The sequence below is a fragment of the Colius striatus genome, chromosome 8 (genome assembly GCF_028858725.1).
Source record: "Colius striatus isolate bColStr4 chromosome 8, bColStr4.1.hap1, whole genome shotgun sequence".
Classification (NCBI taxonomy): Eukaryota; Metazoa; Chordata; class Aves; order Coliiformes; family Coliidae; genus Colius; species Colius striatus.
In genome coordinates, this window is record NC_084766.1 from 26,056,653 (window position 1) to 26,075,685 (window position 19,033).

Genomic DNA, 19,033 nt, shown 5'->3' on the forward strand with positions numbered 1-19,033 from the left:
TAAAATAGGAACAGGGTTCTAGAGAAGTTTCATCTGTGTCTAGAGAAAAATCAGAAACGTGAGAGACTGAAGTGGAATTTGGCAAAGGCCAAGGTCTGAAATGGACTTGGAGGTGATAAGAACAAATTGAGAGTAAGTTCCAGCGTGACTTGGCTGCGAAGGAAAGATTTGCCATATGGCAAATAATCCTGAAGGAATTATCACGGAACAGGTTGGACAGGCTGTTTCACCACCATGGATGGCTCTGTGGGACTGTGTCACCCAGGAGCTGCTCCACAGCAGCAGAGGAAATTCAGGAGGGAGGATGATGAATTTTTTTTCATGAAAAAAAAAAGCAATTTTAAAATCAATGGAAATTGTTTATAATTTTCTGCCAAATGGGATGATTCATTCTGGCAGTCTGCCCTTTCCACCCTCCCCCTCAGACAAACAAACAAAGCCAATAAGTTGCAGAAAAAAAGAGAAAATACTCTGAAAAGATAACAATTCAAAATTTTCCTTTTGGTATATTCAAAACAAAAGGGCTTAATGATTTTTTGAGACATCATTTCAGAGCTGGATTCAATGACCATAACTTGAAAAAATGAGGTAAAAATAACTCTGAAAATGAAATGCTTCATTTTGAGTTTAAGAAACATTCTGTTCAGCGAGACACACAAAGCATTCGCTTTTGGGCCAACATGAAATGATATTTTTTTGTCTAGCAATCTCTTGGTTGGGGCAGTGAACCAAGAAGTTGGTTATTCACAGAGCTGTAGCAAGATTAAGGTAAGGATGGAAAGCAGAGCTGAAATGAGAAACTGAGGGAGAAAATTTGGGGTTGAATGTCCAAGCCAATCTTCATTCCTCTGAGTGAAATGTGGTAGTTGATGGTTGTAAGTGCCCAGACCCTTTGAAATCAGCCCGGGAGCGTGGACTACCTGCCAGGAGACAAGACTGGCAATGTCCTCATAGCATCTCTGGGTCCCAGTGGTGTGAGAGCAGAGCAGGCTGCCCTGATGGGTTGATGTGACCCAAGAGATGTCCTGTGTCAGTTGGAGTGCCATGCTGTGATGCTCTTGAGGACATGTCCTCACCCTGCACCGCTGCTGCTGTAAATGCAGCATTGTCTGTGAGGAGAAGGGAAAGAAAGAAATAGAAGGGGTGGGCAAAAAAAAAAAGGAATAGTCTTCTGCCAAGAAACTGCCGTAAGCTCTGCAGAGTGTGACTTTGGGCAGGGAGGAGCAGAGCACTGCCTGCGCGCTGCTCGGCGAAGGGAGAGCTGCTGCTTGGCTCAGGGGTGCGGGTGCGAGTCTCCTGGGCCGCGCAGGAAGGAGCCAGTGGGTGAGCCGGCAGTGGTGCCTGGCTGCTGCTGGGGGGCTGGGGAGAGGCTCCTCTCACAGGTTGGAAATACTGGGTACAGCTTTCCTCACGCACGCTGCGTTGGCACACACCCCCTGACTGTGCTTTTTGGCTTGCTTTGTGCTGCTGCTTTTTTCTTGCTTCCAGAAGTGCTGAGACCTCAGCACCCAGCCATCCTAAGCAATAATCCTTACCACACAGGCAGGACAAAATCTTATTTCCCATTTTCTTGGTGGCAGCCGAGGCAGTGGGATGGCAGGATTTGCCCAGCACCATGGTAAGAGGTGGGAGGCAGAGCTGCACTCGCGGCCGCGTTGTTTGACTCCTGCTCCTTTGCAGAGTGAAAAGTGACTGCAGTGTAGCATAAAGATGCATGAGCTACTTTTAAATGAGCCAACTGGGATATACCATGGTTGACTGTGGCAACTCGGTGCCTGCTGTCTTAATTTCCCTTAGAACAGGAGAGATGCAGGGAGATGTGTGTGCTGTGCTGGAGGTGGAGAGGAGGGAACATGCAAGGTCCTGCACAAACCGCAGGGTACAGAGAGCAACCGAGGGACCGAAACTGGCTGCGGTACCCTGGGCACCCCCCTGCACCCCCTTGCTTTTAATAACGCTGGCCATTATCCATCAGCAGAGGTAATGAGCTGGAGAGCAGGAAGCATTGTAGCTGGGCTGAGCATGCAAGCCTCGCACAAAAAGAGTTTACAGGGGGGTAATGTTTTTGTTATTACAGTCTGTGGCGAACCGTTCTGCATTTCAAGCACTTCTTTGCTATTAAGTAATTAATAATTAACCAGCAGAGGCCATTTGAAGACTCTGGTGCGGTGATGTCTGGTAATATTTTTTTTTAAACTATTTCTCTCCCCCCTCCATTCTAATTTATTCCAGGGCTTGGTGCTAGGGTACCAAACCTTAAAGTAGCGAAAGTTTCCAATGGCCAAAGTCGTTGGATTTTTATAAATGAGTTTTTAAATTCGTGCCCTGGAGTTGGCAGTGCCTCCTTTGCTTTGTCCCGAGCGTTGCCGGGGAGCCGGGTACCGCCGTGCTTCGGGCAGCCCCCCCAGCTGCGCCGGCAGCATCGCGCGTGGGTGCGTTTGCCCGCTGCGTTCCGCACCGGGGTATTGTGTGCGTGGGGCGGCGGGGGGCACGCGGGACACACACACGACACCCACACACGCACGCTGCATCGATGAACCGCCGGCAGCTATTTCAGGAAGCCGCGAAGTCTCCTCCTTCTTATGTAAATAAACATGACAGCTCGCAGCGCCGGTGCCGCGGCGGGAGGCGCGGGAGTGGGTGGAGGCTGCGGGCGAGGGGCACCGGCTCCCGCCTGGCCCGGGGGCTGCGGGCGCGCAGCGGGGCCCGGCCGACCCCCCGCCGCCCGGCGCGGCCATGGGGGCGCAGGTGACCAGGAGCCTGCTGTACGGTAAGGACCGGCCGCCCGCGGGAGCGGGAGGCGGCTGCGGGCGGAGCGGTGCGGCGCGGGGATGCGGGGCTCGTCCTCCCCGGCATCCCGCTGCCCCCGGGCCCGCGGCGCGCTCGGCCGGCCGCATTGCCGGGGCGGTGGGAGGAACAGCATATCCTGGCGGGCATGCTGAGAGGCTTCAGGGGCGAAGAGAAAGTAACTGCTTGCGTGTGTGCGGTGTGACAGCTCCCGCCGCGGAAAAATCACCTCAGTGATGGCAAAGGTGGCTGCAAGGCGGCTGTGAGGGCTCTCAGAACAGACACCTTATTTTTCCATTTGACCAGCGGTTTCTTCGTAACGTAAATTCTCGGTTTAGATTGATCTGATTCGAAACGAACGTGAGTTTGAAGTGGCTGGTTTTAGGCGAAGCTAAAGCTGTGATGTGCAGGCTGCTGCCTGCGTTTTCTGGGTGATGTGGAGGGAGGGAACACGACTGGAAAGGGACTGGAACATCCTGCACAGGCCAACGTTAAACCAGGATTTGATCTATAGGTGACATGTGATACATGTGATTCTGACTGTCATAAACGCTTCTGTGAGAATATTGCCTTCCTTTAATATTAAACTTACCTATTACTCCGAAACCTTCTGTTTAACTTCGGATGTAGTAAATGCTCAGTGTGGTATGAATGTATTTTCAGAGATACTTCCTTGTTACAATAGTAAATATGGGTATGAATGACACAGGTACAGCATCACGTAGGCATGGAGTATCTCATATCCTTTCTTTGACTAGAGGTGCATGAGGTATGTACTCTTAGGCTGTGAATATTCACGTTAGAGTCCTGATTCTTCTCATATTTTCCAGCTGTATGGTTTAAGGAACAAATGGACATAGGAAGTAGATGACTTTCTTCCTAAAGATATTTAGCAAACATCTCTCTAGAGATTTTAACTTGCTCATCATTTATGTTCTGAAGTTTCCATGGCCTGACCTTATTTCTTCTCTAATCTCATGATACCCATGCAATATGCAGAATAATAGCACTGGTGGGTCAGTATTAAAATAAATGGAAGAGTTCTGGCTGTTGTCTTGTGATTGTTAAGTGCCTTTTCCCCTTTGAAGCATTGTTTGAATGAATTTGAAAAAAAAAAACCCAACCCAACAGAACACAAGCTGTCTGGGAAAGAATAATAGCTATATAGGTTTCCTGTGTGTGCCAGGGACTTGGCATTCCTGCTGGGGCTTTCTGCTGCCTGCAGCCGGCAGCGCGCTGCTTCGTAACCCTGCAACTTCTGCCTTTCAGCCATTCTACTCCAGCGTGCCTCTCTCTCATTTTTATTTTGTTATGAGAGGGAGTCTAATGAGGAGATGTGGGTAATTAACTCAAATTTCTCTCTTCGTACAGAGGGGCTACAGGCTGCATTATTATATTCAGAGGGGATGCAGTGCTGTGTTTGGCTTTGAAGAAAAAAGGTATTGCATTGTACCTAAAAAAATAACAATAAAAAGTCATACAACAAAGCACATTTAAGAAAAACAGACTTTATCTGCTCTTGTGGTTTGTCTGTGACTACCGTTCCTCTGGTTCCATCGTTGTGTTGAATGCTTCTGTTTCACATACGTCTCAAAATAGCTGTGGAAAGAGAACTGAAACCTTATCCATTTCTCTGAAGGGTAATTGAAAATGTATGTAACGACACTGAGAGGAGTTGTATTGACAGCCCTAGAGGCTGACATCCTCTGTTTTTAGAAAGCACAGGTAAAGCATAAATTCACATCCCCCAGACATTTCTGGTGACCCCTCTGTGTAGCAAGGATGAGCTGGGATTTTCACAAGCACCTAAGTAATTCAATCTCACTGAAAATTAGCTCAGATGGGGAGATACTGCACGGGCTGGCTGCTTGCAGCTCTGCTGAGCCAGTCCTGGAGACACAGCCTGTTTCCTCAAGATGTGTGCCCAGAGCTGTGTGTCTCCTCTGGGGCTCACCCTGATCTTGGTGAGGTCAGAAAAGTAAATTGGTATCAAAGCTTCTCAAGTGGATCACAGGGGAGACACGCTTTCAAAACAGGATAAAATCCGAGTGGTGATTTTTAAAGGCTGTGTGTTCCCTGACATAAAGACGGGTTTATAGTAGTCAAGCACAGCCATACACAGACTGTCACAATGAGGAACACCTGGCATCATTTTACTCTCTTTCACCCACAAATCTGCTTTCAAGAAGCAGAGTAAAACCTTGAGTTTCATGAGCAGAGTATTCAGAGTATCCTTTGGCATGAGGAAAACTGTGGGTGGGTGGTGTGTCATGCTTGAGGATGCGTGGTTGGTGGTGGTGCCACTGGATGTCCCTGAGCCTGCTTGAGTCTATAGTGTGAAGCCCTGTGAGCCACTGCTGTACTGATCCTGTTTGGGCCATATGGTGAGATATGCACAAATGTGTTGCTCTCCAGCACTGTCACCCTAGTCTGTTCCAATAATGGATTTGGTGGGTGCTGAATGGGTCCTGAGTCACCTGAAGGAAAGTTTCCCACCTGATGGGACTGAGAGGAAAAATAAGCTTTGAAAGAGAGTCACTGAAGCATCAGTTGCCTGAGCTTTGCAAGAAGAGCTTCACCTCGGACTTATTCCTCACTAGCGAGCAACCCCAACAGGCTTGTACCATGAAAGGAGACATGTGATGGCTTGACATGTTGGAAGGTGGGAGCTGGCCAGTCTTCTTCTCTGTGAAGTGGTACACAGTGCTGGAGTGCACTCATGCAGTCCCCATCTACGTCCCTCTGCTTGGCACCGTGATGGTTGCTGCTTCTTTTCCCCAAATCCCTCTCCCTTTCCCACTGCCATCCACAGAAGTCCTTGGGGTGCTTTCCAGAGCTCTCTATGCAAAGAGAAGAGAAGTTGAAATAGGAGGTGAATGATCAGGATGTTTACTTGCTATTTAAAAAGTACTATCTATACATATGATGTTTACTTAATATTTTAAACAGGAAATGTTAATATGGTGGCTTGTAGTTCATCTGAGGCTGATTTCTTCAAGAATGTCTGTATGGTATTCCTGTAACATAGGCAGAGATTCCTAAATATTTACATTACTTGCTAGCTGATCAGACTTGAAATACATCTCTACTAGGTGCATATGTCACAATAAGCATGTTCTTGTTATGTGTTTGATTCAGCTGCCACCTGCTGCAGTAGTTCTTAATTGCCCCTTAGGGCAACAAGTGAGGTGCTGTTTGCAGAAGGGGCCAAATTGAGGAGTTTCTGTCTGAGGGGATTGGAAAAAAAACCCCTCTACCCGAGTATTTTTGATTTCTCTTTCACTTGGAGCCAAACTAACAGAAAGTGATGGTTTAGCCAAGGAAGCTGCTGCACTGTGCTGCACTGAGAGGGGGATTCAGTGTGTGTAGACGTGCAGAGGTTAGTGATTAACATGTACACATCTCTTTAGAGGGCTTTTGGCTAGCTGGAGTGTACTCAGTGGATCAATCTGTGTGCAGGGGATGTGTGAGACTCTGCATGCCTGCACATTTGCTCAATAAGCTTCCCTCCTACAGCTCATAAATACTAATAAGTCATAATTCATAATTACTAATAAGATTTGATATTTTCTTTAATTACTTATGTGTCACAGGCATTTGTCAGTGTTTTGCAGTGGAATAACTTTTACAAGGAGCAGGGGAAAAGGTAATTTGTGCCACATTTTCCAAAGTGTAATCATATGGCATCTATGTAATTGCTAAGAAGTCTGTAGCGAAAGCACTTTGGCTTTTTAGCTTGGGAAGAGGTACTGATTGGCAGATGTGACTTTCAGTTCAAACAGCTGAGTTTTTAGCTGCCTGGAGAGGATATTCTGTAAGTTATGGATACAGTATAAATAATGGCTCATATGCCTTTGTGTGTTGTATATAGAGGCCTATGAAAGTATGATGCATGGCCTGGTGAGCAGTGCAGCCACAGTTGTGTGGTTGTGCTGTGAAAAGGAAGAAGGAGTTGTGATATAGCAAGACTCTATATCCATGCTGCATGGGAATATGCTTTTGGGTGGCTTGGTGGATTTATTTCCCATTTCATCAGGATTTTAATCTCCACAGACTTTCCTGCACCTGGCCAGTCATTTATTCATGTGCAAGAATTCAAGAGCTGTGGAAGCACTGGCATTGACCTTCCTCTGCATTTTGTTCTCCTGGAGAATAATTCCTGGGTCTTGCTCACATGTGTTGGTGGGAAGTAAGGGATATTTGGGTGCTGTGTGGAAGCCTTCAGCTTCCACAAGCGCTGTTCAGCTGCTGCTGTTGGGCTTTGGGGAACAGTGGAGGGTGGAGACCATTTCCCTAGTGTAAAATAGCTACTGTATGCAACTTCATTTAATCTGACTTTTCACAATAGAGCTCTATTTTTAACTTTTCTCTTGATTCATGTAGGGCAGTGAATGGTGTATCTCCCCACAAGTGCTGAAATCAGCCCCATGCTTTGTTTCTCACTCTGTGTATTCATTGCCTATACTACCATAACTGTTCCAAGTATCACATTTCACTCTCAATTAATGTCATTGAACAGCATTGTGCTCCAGTGCATGCTACTGCATGCACCTTCAAATTTAATAATTGCCATCTTCTTATACCTAATTCAAACTGTAAGTATCCCAGAAGAAAAAGAAAACAATAGGGAAAAAATGAACTGGCAACACCAATCATTGGAGAGATTTCTGTGCAGATTAGTAGTACTTTGTACTCTTATCTCTAAGTTATTGCCTAGATTTTGGGGTAACTGTCTCATTTGATGGAGTGACTGGTGATGGGATCAACCTCACTAGGGGGTTAAGATTGGCCATATTCTGCATACAGTTGCTTATTGAGAACTAATACATGACTTGGGAGAAAAGACTCTTTCAAAACTCACTTTACTTTCAGCATGATTGGTATATAGCCTAGAAAGCAAATGTGTGTGTGTGTGAGAGAAATTAATCCTGCTCAGAGTTGGATTAACTGGTGCAGAAGACCCTGGGCAGAGTGCCAAAGCAGTGTTGGCATTTGCTAAAAGTGGGGCTCCCAGAGATTATTTCAGTTCATGCATCTGACCTGTGGGTCACCTGCCAATATCTGGAGGTGGCTGATAGTAAAGCATATGGACTGCTGACAATAGTTCTGAAAAATCTAGTGTGTGGTAACTCTGTCTATAGAGATTTTATGGGTAACCAGATTTATAGGTGAAAATTGTCCTGTTTGTTGTGAAAGGCAAATGAGTTTGTCATTAGTTGTGGTAGTATTTGTACGTAAGGGTCTTGCTGCCAGTGCTGGGAGCAAAGTCAATCATCGTTCTTGTTTTGTTCTTTGCTTTCATGGCATATTCCTGTTAACTTTTCTGTGTCAAGTTGATACTCTGTTCTGGTGGGACCTGCAGATTGAATGTTGTCAAACTCTGTTGTCTCTCTTCCTTGACTCTCTTCCTCTCCCCTCTTTATGTGGAAGCATTCTTACCTTTGACCCTTCTTCACCCTTACTTAACTCCTGTTTCCTTAAGAATTGTGGGTGATACATTTAGGTATCATTCAATTCATTTAGAGGTAGCAGATGTCTCTTCAAGAAGGTTTACAGGATCCCCTCACATGTCCTGGGGAATCATTTACGTGCTTAATCAAAACAAGTAGTTCTGCAGCCAGAAGATTCATACTGTTAATAGTATAAAATGCATTTGCTAACCAAATACAATTATCAGTGCTGATGTCTAGCAGGAATTAAGAAGAGATGGTCTCTAGATATATAATCTCCAAATCGGTAGGGCTACTTTCTTTTTAATAAAGAATTTTATGTTAATGGTATCCATACGTGCAGAGGAGCTCTTAAAAAAAAAAAGGATTCATCCTAAAGCAAAAGGAATTTCCTGGAAGGTGAAAGCAAAGCAAAGAATTGATCCCAATCGATTGCCCTCGGGAATCAGCAGGGATTACTGGCGGCACAGCAAGGTACTGAGCTGGAGGGAGGAGAGATCTTGTCTCTCAGAGACTTAAATAAGAGTGTGGCTGCCAGCTGCAAGCTGTGCAATATGAATGCCCACCCTCAGAACACATGCTGCAGCCCTGTGCTGTGCTCAAGGGTTGATCCCTATTAGTGTTGTTGCCTGCTCATTTTTCTCCCTCTCTCAATCACAATTTTGCTTTGAAAACTGAGTGAAGGTGGTCCAAAATGAGAGACTCTTTCTCTGTAGCTCTTGTCAAGTTGGTCTCACCAGTATTTCTGTTTCTTGATTCTGTCCTTCATTGTCTTTTGAAGGGACACTGTAATTTGTTTGCATTAAAAATAGCATTCAGGATGACTGCAGTTGATGGGCTGGGGGGAGGAGTCCGTTGGTTTGTCTGAGATTTACCATGGGACTGACAGCACAGCAAAGGGGGTGGGCTGAGAGAGAGCAGCGGTAATTGATTGGATGCATTGAACGTATTTTTCCTGTTAGAATTATTGATATAACATTTGCTTGTGAGAAAAAGGGAAAATTGTTAAAAAGAGATATATAAAAAAGCCATATACATTAATGAACGTGGTGAGGAATATAAACAGTGTGTTCCTGGTTGCTTCCCTGCCAGCTGCCACAGTCAGCAGAATTCTCCATCAAGTTAAAATTACTTTTTTATGAGAAGTCTTTGTGATAAACCAAGACCCCTTGCTATGAAAATCAGCTTCTTTTTGTGCTTTGATTTACATCCTTTTCTGCTTGCACTAGTAAATAAGTCCAAATAGACAGGGGAAGAATGGGAGGTCAAGTAACACTGAGTACCCGTGGTCTGAATTTGCTGTCACATTGTACGTAATTCTACACAGGGGCTTTGTAAGGGTGGTCTGTGTAATGTGATCTACACAGACATGCTGGTTTAGCTCTCCAGGCCTCAAGAAATTGCTCACAGCAGGCACTGTCGATGGAGTCTGGAGAACAGAGAAGGACGCAACACTTGTCCCAAGCAGGATGGATGTTCAGTGGCCTCTCTGTGAAACTTGCCTGGAGAGCAGAGCCTGTTTCTCTCTTTGACCAGCTTTGGAGAGATGGAGTGAAGCACACAGAGAAAGTGCCATAGTGAGAAAGTGCCCACATCTGACTTGCAGATGCTCTGGTGTGGCTCTGGAAACACTACTTGAGTCTCATTGCAAAGCAAGTTGCAAAGAGTTGCTTGCTGCGATTTCATGGAACTTACTCTGTCTGACACTGCCGTATTGCCTCTGATAGACCTTGCTATGCAGCCACATGGCACCAGTGGATACAACATTGGAAGCTTTTGGCCTATAGACTTGTCAGTGAAAGCAGGACCTGCTCTGAGATACCAGGGCAGGACTGATAATGAGTTTTCCAAGGAATTGTTACGCTTGTGGCCTGGCTTAAGCAGAGCTCAGGCATCGAGGCTGCAACCTCAAAATCAGTGCCTTTGAACTGGGAGTGTGAAGGAAGCATGTGCCTGTGTTTGAGTTGCACCTTGCCAGATCTGGAGGTTGGGTGGGTTTTTCTTTTGACTATTCCTCTGTTCTCTGCAGTGCCCAAGCCCTTTGCTGCCTTGTTCAAGTAATCCTTGAGCTACTGCAAGTCCCAGGTCTGTGGTATCAGCCAGAGGGAAGCTGTGTAGCCTTAAGGAGGGTGGATGGGTTTGAGCCTGGAAGAGCTGTGGAGGGTAGGTTTCCACCTGCAAAGCAAGGATGAGGAAGGTGCTGTGGAGAGCCCTGTATGATGCTACCCAACTGCTTGCAGGCATAGAGGGGGAACTGGGCCGTAAACCGCAGTGGCACACAAAGAAGCCATTTTAATTTCAGTCTCTACTGGAAGCACCACATGGAAAAGAAAATGTGATCAGTATAAAAAGAAATGTTTATGTTTCAAGGAGTCGAGACCTCCCAAATAATTAACATCACTTGATATAGTGCTGTTTAAAATGCAAGTGGTTTAAGTGCTGCAGCTCAACAGTCATTCGTCACAGCTCTGGCGTGAATGTGATACGCGCTGTGAGTTCATTGCAGCTTTAAAGTAAAGAAGATTTCCAGTAAACATCATTTGCTTGAGGAAAGTATCTCCATGGTTTTCCTTTTTCTTGCTTCTAACGTTTTTTGTAAATGTTAGAAAACTGGACAAATGGCAACTTGGTGTCAAAGACGTTGGGAATATGGTTTTGCACAAATCAGACTTTTGCTCAGGAGAGAGGCAAAAATGTTTCATTGGCTTTAGCTTTGGAAGGAGGAGAGAGAAGGGAAGGGGCTTTCAGGGAGAAAGTTTTGGAAGCTACAACTTCATCTCTCGTATACCCATCTCTAATATTCACTGACTCGACTACATGTACTTTAGATAAAACCTTACTTTTTCTAGGGCTGTTGGGATATTAACTGGAGACATAAGGATTGTTAAGAATTAGTATTTTTCAAAGGTTAAAAAATATCAACTTACAAAGAGACTGAGATAAAAAAAATGAAAAAGTCTCTGGGGAAGATTGGAATATATGGGTGCCTATAATGTGCTGAAGCATCCCAGATGAAAATTTTGCACACAAATAGAATCAGATTATCAAATATAAAACAGAGCCTTAAGAATCTAATTCCTTTTACAAAACCATTATTGCTACTCTGAATTTCATACAAATTGGAAAAGGAAAATTGCTCAATTTATTTTCTGGTTATCCTAAACTAGTTCAATGCCACCCTCTGATTTTTAATCTCCAAAGGGAAAGAGACCATCACTTGTGCTGCCTTCTTGCCTTCTGATTGTGAGTGAAGCTATATATCTGTTCTGTTTTGGTATATTCTATTCTGTTCTGTTCTATTCTATTTAGAAGGAATGTACACATGGGAATCTTGATAGGTGCTTGTCCATCTCACATGGAACTTACAGCTGTTAACATGGTAGGAGCTGCCGTCCTTCTACTCTTAATCCCTCTGCCCATCAGTGGCTTTGCAAAATTTGCTGAAGAGACCTCGGTCAAGCAACAGGGCTGTGACAAAGTTCCTGGACAACCTGTGTCTTTTTTGGCCAGCCCAAGGCTCCATGGCTTGAGCAAGGGTGGATGATGCAGTATATAGATACTTTGTCTACACATTACTGACTGTGAAATGATTTTACTCTCCTTGGCTTATGTTATTCTGTGCGTGGCTTCTAGCAGTAAGGTTGAGGTGGGAAAGTAGTCAAGGCTGTCTTTGGAAAGCAGCAGAAGATTTTGAATCACATTACAAATTAATTCCTGAAATGGAGATGCAGTGATTACAGCTTCCTGTGTCCTTCCTAGGCAGATGTGTAATGGCATTTATCATACAAAGGACAAAACATTCAGGCTATCTGTTCCCGTGGTAGAAAGTATAAAATGCAGAGTGATATCCTTTAAATGTTATACAAATAGATAAGTAGAGTACTAAAGTCATTCAACATGTTTGCAAGAGATGAGTACAGTTCCTAAAGAGCTTTCCACCAGAGATGCAGTAACCTCAGCCATTTTGCTAGAAGATGTTCCTATCCCATTATCAGTAAAGTGAGTTCTCTTTACCCACTTGTGAGTTGTCCCACAGAGACCTTTCTGCTCTGAACCCACATAGCTGGTTCACTAAGGGACTGCAGGTCATGCCTCATCTCAAACTGATCACAGCTTCAGACTGACGAGTGCACAGGCAATGTATGAAGGAGATCAAGAAGGTCTTTAGCATGAGAGAACTAGAACCTTTTGAGATTCAGTGACTCTATATATATCACAAGACACACTTTCCACCTTCTCTTAATCCTGTACTTCGGTAAATCTGAGCTTAAAGATCATGTCTTTAGCATGTGGCAGAAGCAATAGTTTTATGACATATACGTGCCTGGTACTGCTGGCTCAGTTGATATAGGAGGAGGTGTGTAGTATTGTGTGGGCAACTGTAATAAAGTGTAAATATGGACAAGTTACCTTAAATAACTTTAGTACTCAGAGAAATAGTTTTGCAGTACACCCTCTGGGAAAAAATCAGGACCGATAGCAGTTGGAATTTGTGCAATTTCAATTTGACAACAGATATTTTGTGCTTTTCCTCTATGTACAGTATTTACAGCAGTATGTTTAGATTATGCACGGAGATCTGCTTTTGGGTGCAGAAAACTAATCAGGGAAATGCTTCGTGGCCCAGAGGTCTGGATTTGCAGACTCCAGTTCAACAGCTGCATCTCTCTGTGCTGGCAGGAAGGAGCATCTGTCAATGATGCAGTGTGGTCTTTATTCAATTATAATTTAGAGCTGCAGCTTAGAGAAACAAGTGTGATTAGATACTAAAAAAATTTAAAATCCAGTGGTCTTTGTTGTCAGAAGAAATGCCTTTTAGCTGGATAGAGACTACAAGATGTTCCATGATTTTTCAAGCTACAAAGAGCAAGGGAAATGGATGAATGAATTGGTCTCCACACTTAATTTCTCCTTGCTCTTCTGAAATATTATAGATGTCTTTCCATCAAGAGAATAAAACCCCCTGAGCCCTTTAGGTTTGTTTCCTCTTCGCACAACCTTCAAGGCAGTCATGTCATGAATGTAGCTACAGCAGGAACAATGGTCTGAATTGTGAGACATCAAATTTCTTCCTCATTCCACTCTTATCAATATGCCAATATGCAAAAAATGGCCTTTTGCATGAATTTTAAAACAGCATGTTGTTCCTATTCCAAGCTGGCTTGCTTTCCTAGCTCATCTCTCTTCCTTCAGCTATTTAGAAATGCAATTATCTTTTTTGTCTTCATGATGTTCCTCCTGAGTCACCTGATAGGCATTACCCAACTTCAATAAATGGTAACTGATCATCTAAGTCAGGAAAGGTCATGTGAGTAAGTCTGCAGCAGTACAACATTGCTGAAGACTGAATCATTGGGAAATTTTCTTCTGCATAGAATCATTATGATTGGAAAAGACCTTTAAGGTCATCAAGTCCAACCACTAACCTAACAGTGCAAAGCCTATCACTAAACTAAACTATATAGCTTGCACACGTTGATGCTAACATAGTTTCTAAGGTAGGGGTGGCAAAGTTTTCTTGGCACCCTCTCACAGAATTACTGGGGCAGCCTCTGCAAAATTACTTGAAGGATTGACTCTGTTACACAGGTCATAAGAAAATAACGATGAAAGTTTATATGAGGGCTTATAATAAAAGGGCTTTGAACTTCTAGTTTTGAAGTGTGTTTTTGCCTATGCAAATCAGAGAGGACTGGAGCTCTTTTGTGTGCTGTTATGGTGACAGAAGAGATGTGGAGTCACCTCCTGCTGTCCTCTGGGCATTGAACTGAACATGTCCTGACAGATTAATTCAAATCAACTCAGGCAACAAGGATGCAACACCCTTGGTCTTTCACTGGCTGACCTGTTGCATCAGATGCTAAGGAAACCAAGTTCCTGTATGGACTACTCCAGCAGCTGTTTATAGCAAGACTTTAAGTAATAACTTCATGGGTCTGGCATAGGAATTTCTAGGAAGCATGATGGAGTAGTATTCATGCTTTTTCTTTAGAATAAGCGCCAGGGATGCTGTTTATCTTTGTTAAAATAAACTGTAACTTTATGCCCTGACTGGCTGTTGAAGTTTCATGTTTTAATTCAATAGTCCAAGTTCAGATGCTGGTTTGCTAAAGAAACGGGGTTAACTATTGGTAGAGAGTGTTTAAACTGGTGCAAGCAATGTGCTGCAGAGCCAGAGGAGTGCAGGAAAGTCAGTAATTTAGATTCCATGCTGACTGGGGTACAGAACTGAAGATTAATGAAGGAATGCTCTTGTGGATGGCCAAATTCTTGTGTAAAGGGAGAAATGCTGCCCTTTCTCCTGGTTTTGCCTCAGTGGTACTTAAATTATTTGCCAGGAAAAAAAGTAATATTTTCATCATGTAGGGATTAACACTTTTGGTGCTACTGGACACTTCTCTGGTGTGGGCAAAAGTTCTTTGTTACAGTTTCTATTTGTGCAAGGAGAGGTTGCTGGAGAGCAGGGCTGGTATCCTGTGCTGGGTTGGCAGCTTCACTTCTGTGCGCTCACGCCAGCTCTGCCAGATAGCTTGGTGGTTTAACAGCTCCATGGTGGGAGTCAGGAATGGAGCTCCCATGCTTTAATCCCAGCAACGCACCTGAATCCTTTTATTAGAAACTCTGTAACCTCAGTACCCAGTACAAGTTACTTTTCAGATTAACAGAGTGCTATTTACTTTGGGTGCTACCAAAATAAATCCATCCAATTATGACTTTGTGAGATTGAGGAGCCTCAGTCTCTAGGACCTGTGGCAAGAGTGATGGTGGTTTTGATTTTTTTTTAAATGAAAAGATACAAAGCATGGCTGTCTTGAGGAGAACAAACCAGGAGAATGCAAGAGATTGAAAGAACAATGGAGTAAACCTAAGTGAGAGAAAAATGTGCTGCATAAGATGAGACCAGTAAAGGAAGTGGATGATTTGAAAGAGGGAAGTGGTTGAGAAACTTTTATACTTCTGAGAAGGGAGATGGAGGAGGAGAAAGATGTTTTGGAGAGGAAGGGATGGAAAAGCAAGGAGAGAGGAAGTTCATGTGTTCTGGGAGCTTTCCTTAAGGGTAAATGGGCAGAGGGAGAGATAAGAGAGAGGAGAGGTAGATTTGAGTACAGAAATGGAGGAGAAATTCAAGAAAGTACGGGGCTCCTATCATCCCAAAACATTTAAGAGGATATTAAACATGGCAAAATAGTAAAGGCAATAGTATTTTTTCACCTGCCTGACAAGTTGCTAGCTGTAATACCCAATACCTTAAGGATTTATTTGCTACCAGACAGTCAGGAAAAAAAGCCACTGGAATAAAAATCTTTTGGGACTAGTCAGTGTGTAGCAAGACGAGAACTTCAGGTGCATTTTTCCTTTGTGACCAAAGGCACAATGGCTTAAATCCCACAACCAGGAGACCCTCACACAGCTAAGCAGCGTTGTAGGTAGACATTGTCCTTTGGCTGTGCTGTCAGCTGGAGTGTCCCCTGCTTGCTCTGTGGGAAGGGGAGCACTGGCTCTTGGCTTTGGATGCAAGCTGTTTCATGTGTGCTTCCAGGCAGACATCAGCAGGGGAAGGCCACTTAAACCTCTGGAAGGTGGGGAGCCTTTGGGTAAAGCAACACTTGGTCTCCAGAAATATAACTGGTACATCTCAGAAGTGCTTGTTAGGTTTTAAATACAGATAGGGTAAGAGCCACTTCTGGCAGGCATGCTCTCAACAGACCCTGCAAGAAAGAATAGCAGGGGACTTCAGGAGGAAGAGTGTGGACTTGAGCACTGTGTTTTTAAACAAGACTACACACAAAATGCCCCAACTTTGCAGTACTTAAAAGTGACTCTAAATTGATGGTTTGTATCAGGAACAAGGCACATTCCAAATGTAAATGTCATGTATGATCACAGATAAACTGCTTCCTGAGATTCTTCAGAAATGGCTTGATGGCATAAAACTTCCCGGTATGTGGGATTGAATGATAAACATAATCTACACTGTTCTGCTGAGTAAGAGGAAAAGTAGAAAAGCAGGCTCTGGGATATACATCCTGACCCATCCACATGCTAAACTTAAGTGGGGGCATCCACATGTGACATTCACAATAAATTCAAACAGCAAAATGCAGAAGAGGCAATGAAGCCACTGGAGTTTCCACAGCTGCAGTACATAGCTGTCAACAACCTTTCTGAACTGAAAGGAGTATTATGCCTCACTAACATACTCTGCTGTAAAGCAGCAGCACATCAGGCCTGTGCTGGGCATACTTGTGCTGTGCACAGAGGTAGGTAATTGGGAAGTCACAAAGCATGTGTGGATGCTGAATCCCTGGTGCAGGTGAGCTGATGAACTCTTGAGGAAGGAGCTCTTTGTTATTCACCGTGATCTAAGATCACCTAACATGTTGATCTCTAAACCTTTTGTGGCTTTGAGGAGCTGATGGTATTTGAAGTTTAAATTGCTGTAATCTCATGGATATTTCTGTTAGTTTGCTGTTAGATGAATGGTACTGTCCTTGTCTTGGAGTGTTTTCCAGTCTCTTTCTAGAGGCATCCCTGCAGCAGTTTGCAATGAGCAAGGTAGTATCCATACCACCTTGCAAATGCTGTCCCCACAGAGATGTTCCTGCTCTCTGTTCTATGTTAGGGAGCCTGAGCTGTACTCCAAGGTCTTAACTGTTCACTTGCCTTATTCCAGGGGCACTTGGCAGAGACAAAATTTTTAGAGACAGCAAGGTAGGATGATGTTTCCAGCCTGAGACGTTTGTATTTCTTGATAAGAGGTGGTCTCTGATTTGGGAGATGCTTAGGATATGTGAGGTTAGAAACACAGGAGATTTTTGACCACTGTGTTCTACATCCTGAAGGTATAGTCCTGAGCATAGTAGGTATAGTCCTGGGATGAACAGTAGAGCAGTGGGAGAGCATCCTCTGGTTAATGATCCCAATGAGAAGCATAATTGAGATGCTCTTCATTGCCCTGTTAAGACTCTATTACTATCCTCTGGTCATAGAGGAAGTATAAAGAACAGCATCCTAATTTAGCCCATTATATTGTAAAGATGGAGTGTGAGTAGCCTGCTCTGGGCCCAATTCAACGTCTCGAGTCTAGAGACACATCTTTGATTTTACATAGGTATAACTCAAAGCTAATTCAGGAGCCTGAGTTCAGAATCACAGTTTCTCTAACTGGCATTTTCTTTGCATGGCTTTGTCAGTAGGCTACACCATGTTCTCCCATCTCTTGGATTTTGGTTCTATAGGTGCATTTGCTTGTCTCTGCCAGTCTTATACTTGCTTTTTTTCCTGCTCTCCATTGCTCCCACCTTCCTTCTTGTCCTGACAAATATCTAAAGTTTAACCTTGTCAGGTTACTTCTGTTTGTGGTGAACTCTCAATACTCAGACTTCCAAGCTATTACACTGTACATGGAAAATGTGCCCAGGATAGACTTTCCATTAAACTGTATTTAAATTGGAAGAGAATGCTGGCACTTCTACAAGTATTCCAGAATTAGATCCCAAAATACTGAGGCTAGTTAATCTTTTGGAAGAACAAAAACTCTTACTGATTTATATTTAGCAGAGGGAATGCATTTTAAAAACACAGCCTATATGAGGCCCCTTGAAGAAAACATCTTTTACGTTGATTTGTAGTGCATGGAAATACTACGTGGCCATAAAATATTTGCAGTCAGGCTCTGCTTTTATGTAGCTACTCTGTTTTTTTTTTCTTTGCAGTGTGAACTGTCATGAACCCTGTGCAAGTGGCTGCTCTGCTGACTGTGGGCTGTGCAGTGAAACACGACTATCTCTGGGGCAGCAGTTTAGCTGCTCATCACAGTTGTGCCCAGCATTGCAGGAGGGGAAGGGAAGAAGCAACATGCAGTTAACACTACAGTGGAAACATGGGACTTGTGAGGATGAGGCTTTGGTTCCAATGTGATGCAGGGTTTGTGTTTATAGTGTGCCCCAGGACCTGTCTGGCCTAGGTGCCTGCCTCTGTCAAGGGCTGTTTGGGATGTGCTATTTGGGGAAGGCACATGAGGAGACACTGTTTGGCATCCTGGCAGACCCACAGGAGGACGTAGGTGAGAGCAGACAATGAACTTGCCCTCTCCATGTGCTGGTGTGAGGTTAGAGAAAGGGACAGGAGTGCTGTTGGCCCTATCTCAGCAGCACTGCTCTTAGTTACATGTCTACAATAACTATTTAGGCTCAGTTTATGTGATTATAAATTAGGAAGGACTTGTGTCAAATGTTCTGTGCATAGTTCTGATCTACACTAAGAAAACTAGTAACTGGGATTACATTAGGTGAGAGAGTTCATTGGCTTGTCCCAAGTGTAGAGATTCTGGAAAAGGAGCTACAACAGGGAGCTGGTTCATTAAGGCAGTGCAGCACAGAAGCAAACGTAAGTATAAAGTGTGCATAATCTTATGACCAACAGTGTGTCTGCTTATCTTTGAGAAGATGAGGTTTATCAAGAGGAGGGGTATCATGGAAAGTTCTGGATTTCTTTTTTCTTCCTTTTGTCTCACCATCTGCAGCACGGACAGATCAGCCATCACCCTGGGCAAGCTGTTCCTCCTCTTCCTCCTGAGCATCAGACATGAGCAAAGGAGAAAATTCCCAAACTGCACATTTGCAGGAGAAGGATAAACAGAGTTTTTAAAACATCCCTAAATCTTAAACTGAGCTGGACTTAATCTTGCTTTCTTTTATTAGAAGGCATAAATATGATTTTACATTTCTCGGCTGACAGGGACTGCTGACAGACCCAACCTGATCACAGCAGAGCGAGAACACCCTAAATCAATG

At 44.0% G+C, this 19,033-nt stretch overlaps 1 protein-coding gene across 1 annotated transcript in view; it reads left to right on the forward strand.

The window, feature by feature from the left end:
* Positions 1 to 2,713: 2,713 nt before the first annotated feature.
* NEURL1 (neuralized E3 ubiquitin protein ligase 1) overlaps positions 2,714 to 19,033 on the forward strand; it is a 90,128-nt gene continuing 73,808 nt past the window's right edge. Inside the window, exon 1 of the mRNA XM_062001346.1 lies at positions 2,714 to 2,770. Within this exon, the coding sequence (XP_061857330.1) occupies positions 2,737 to 2,770 (34 nt within the window). The 5' untranslated portion in view covers positions 2,714 to 2,736. The remainder of the gene's footprint in view (positions 2,771 to 19,033) is intronic.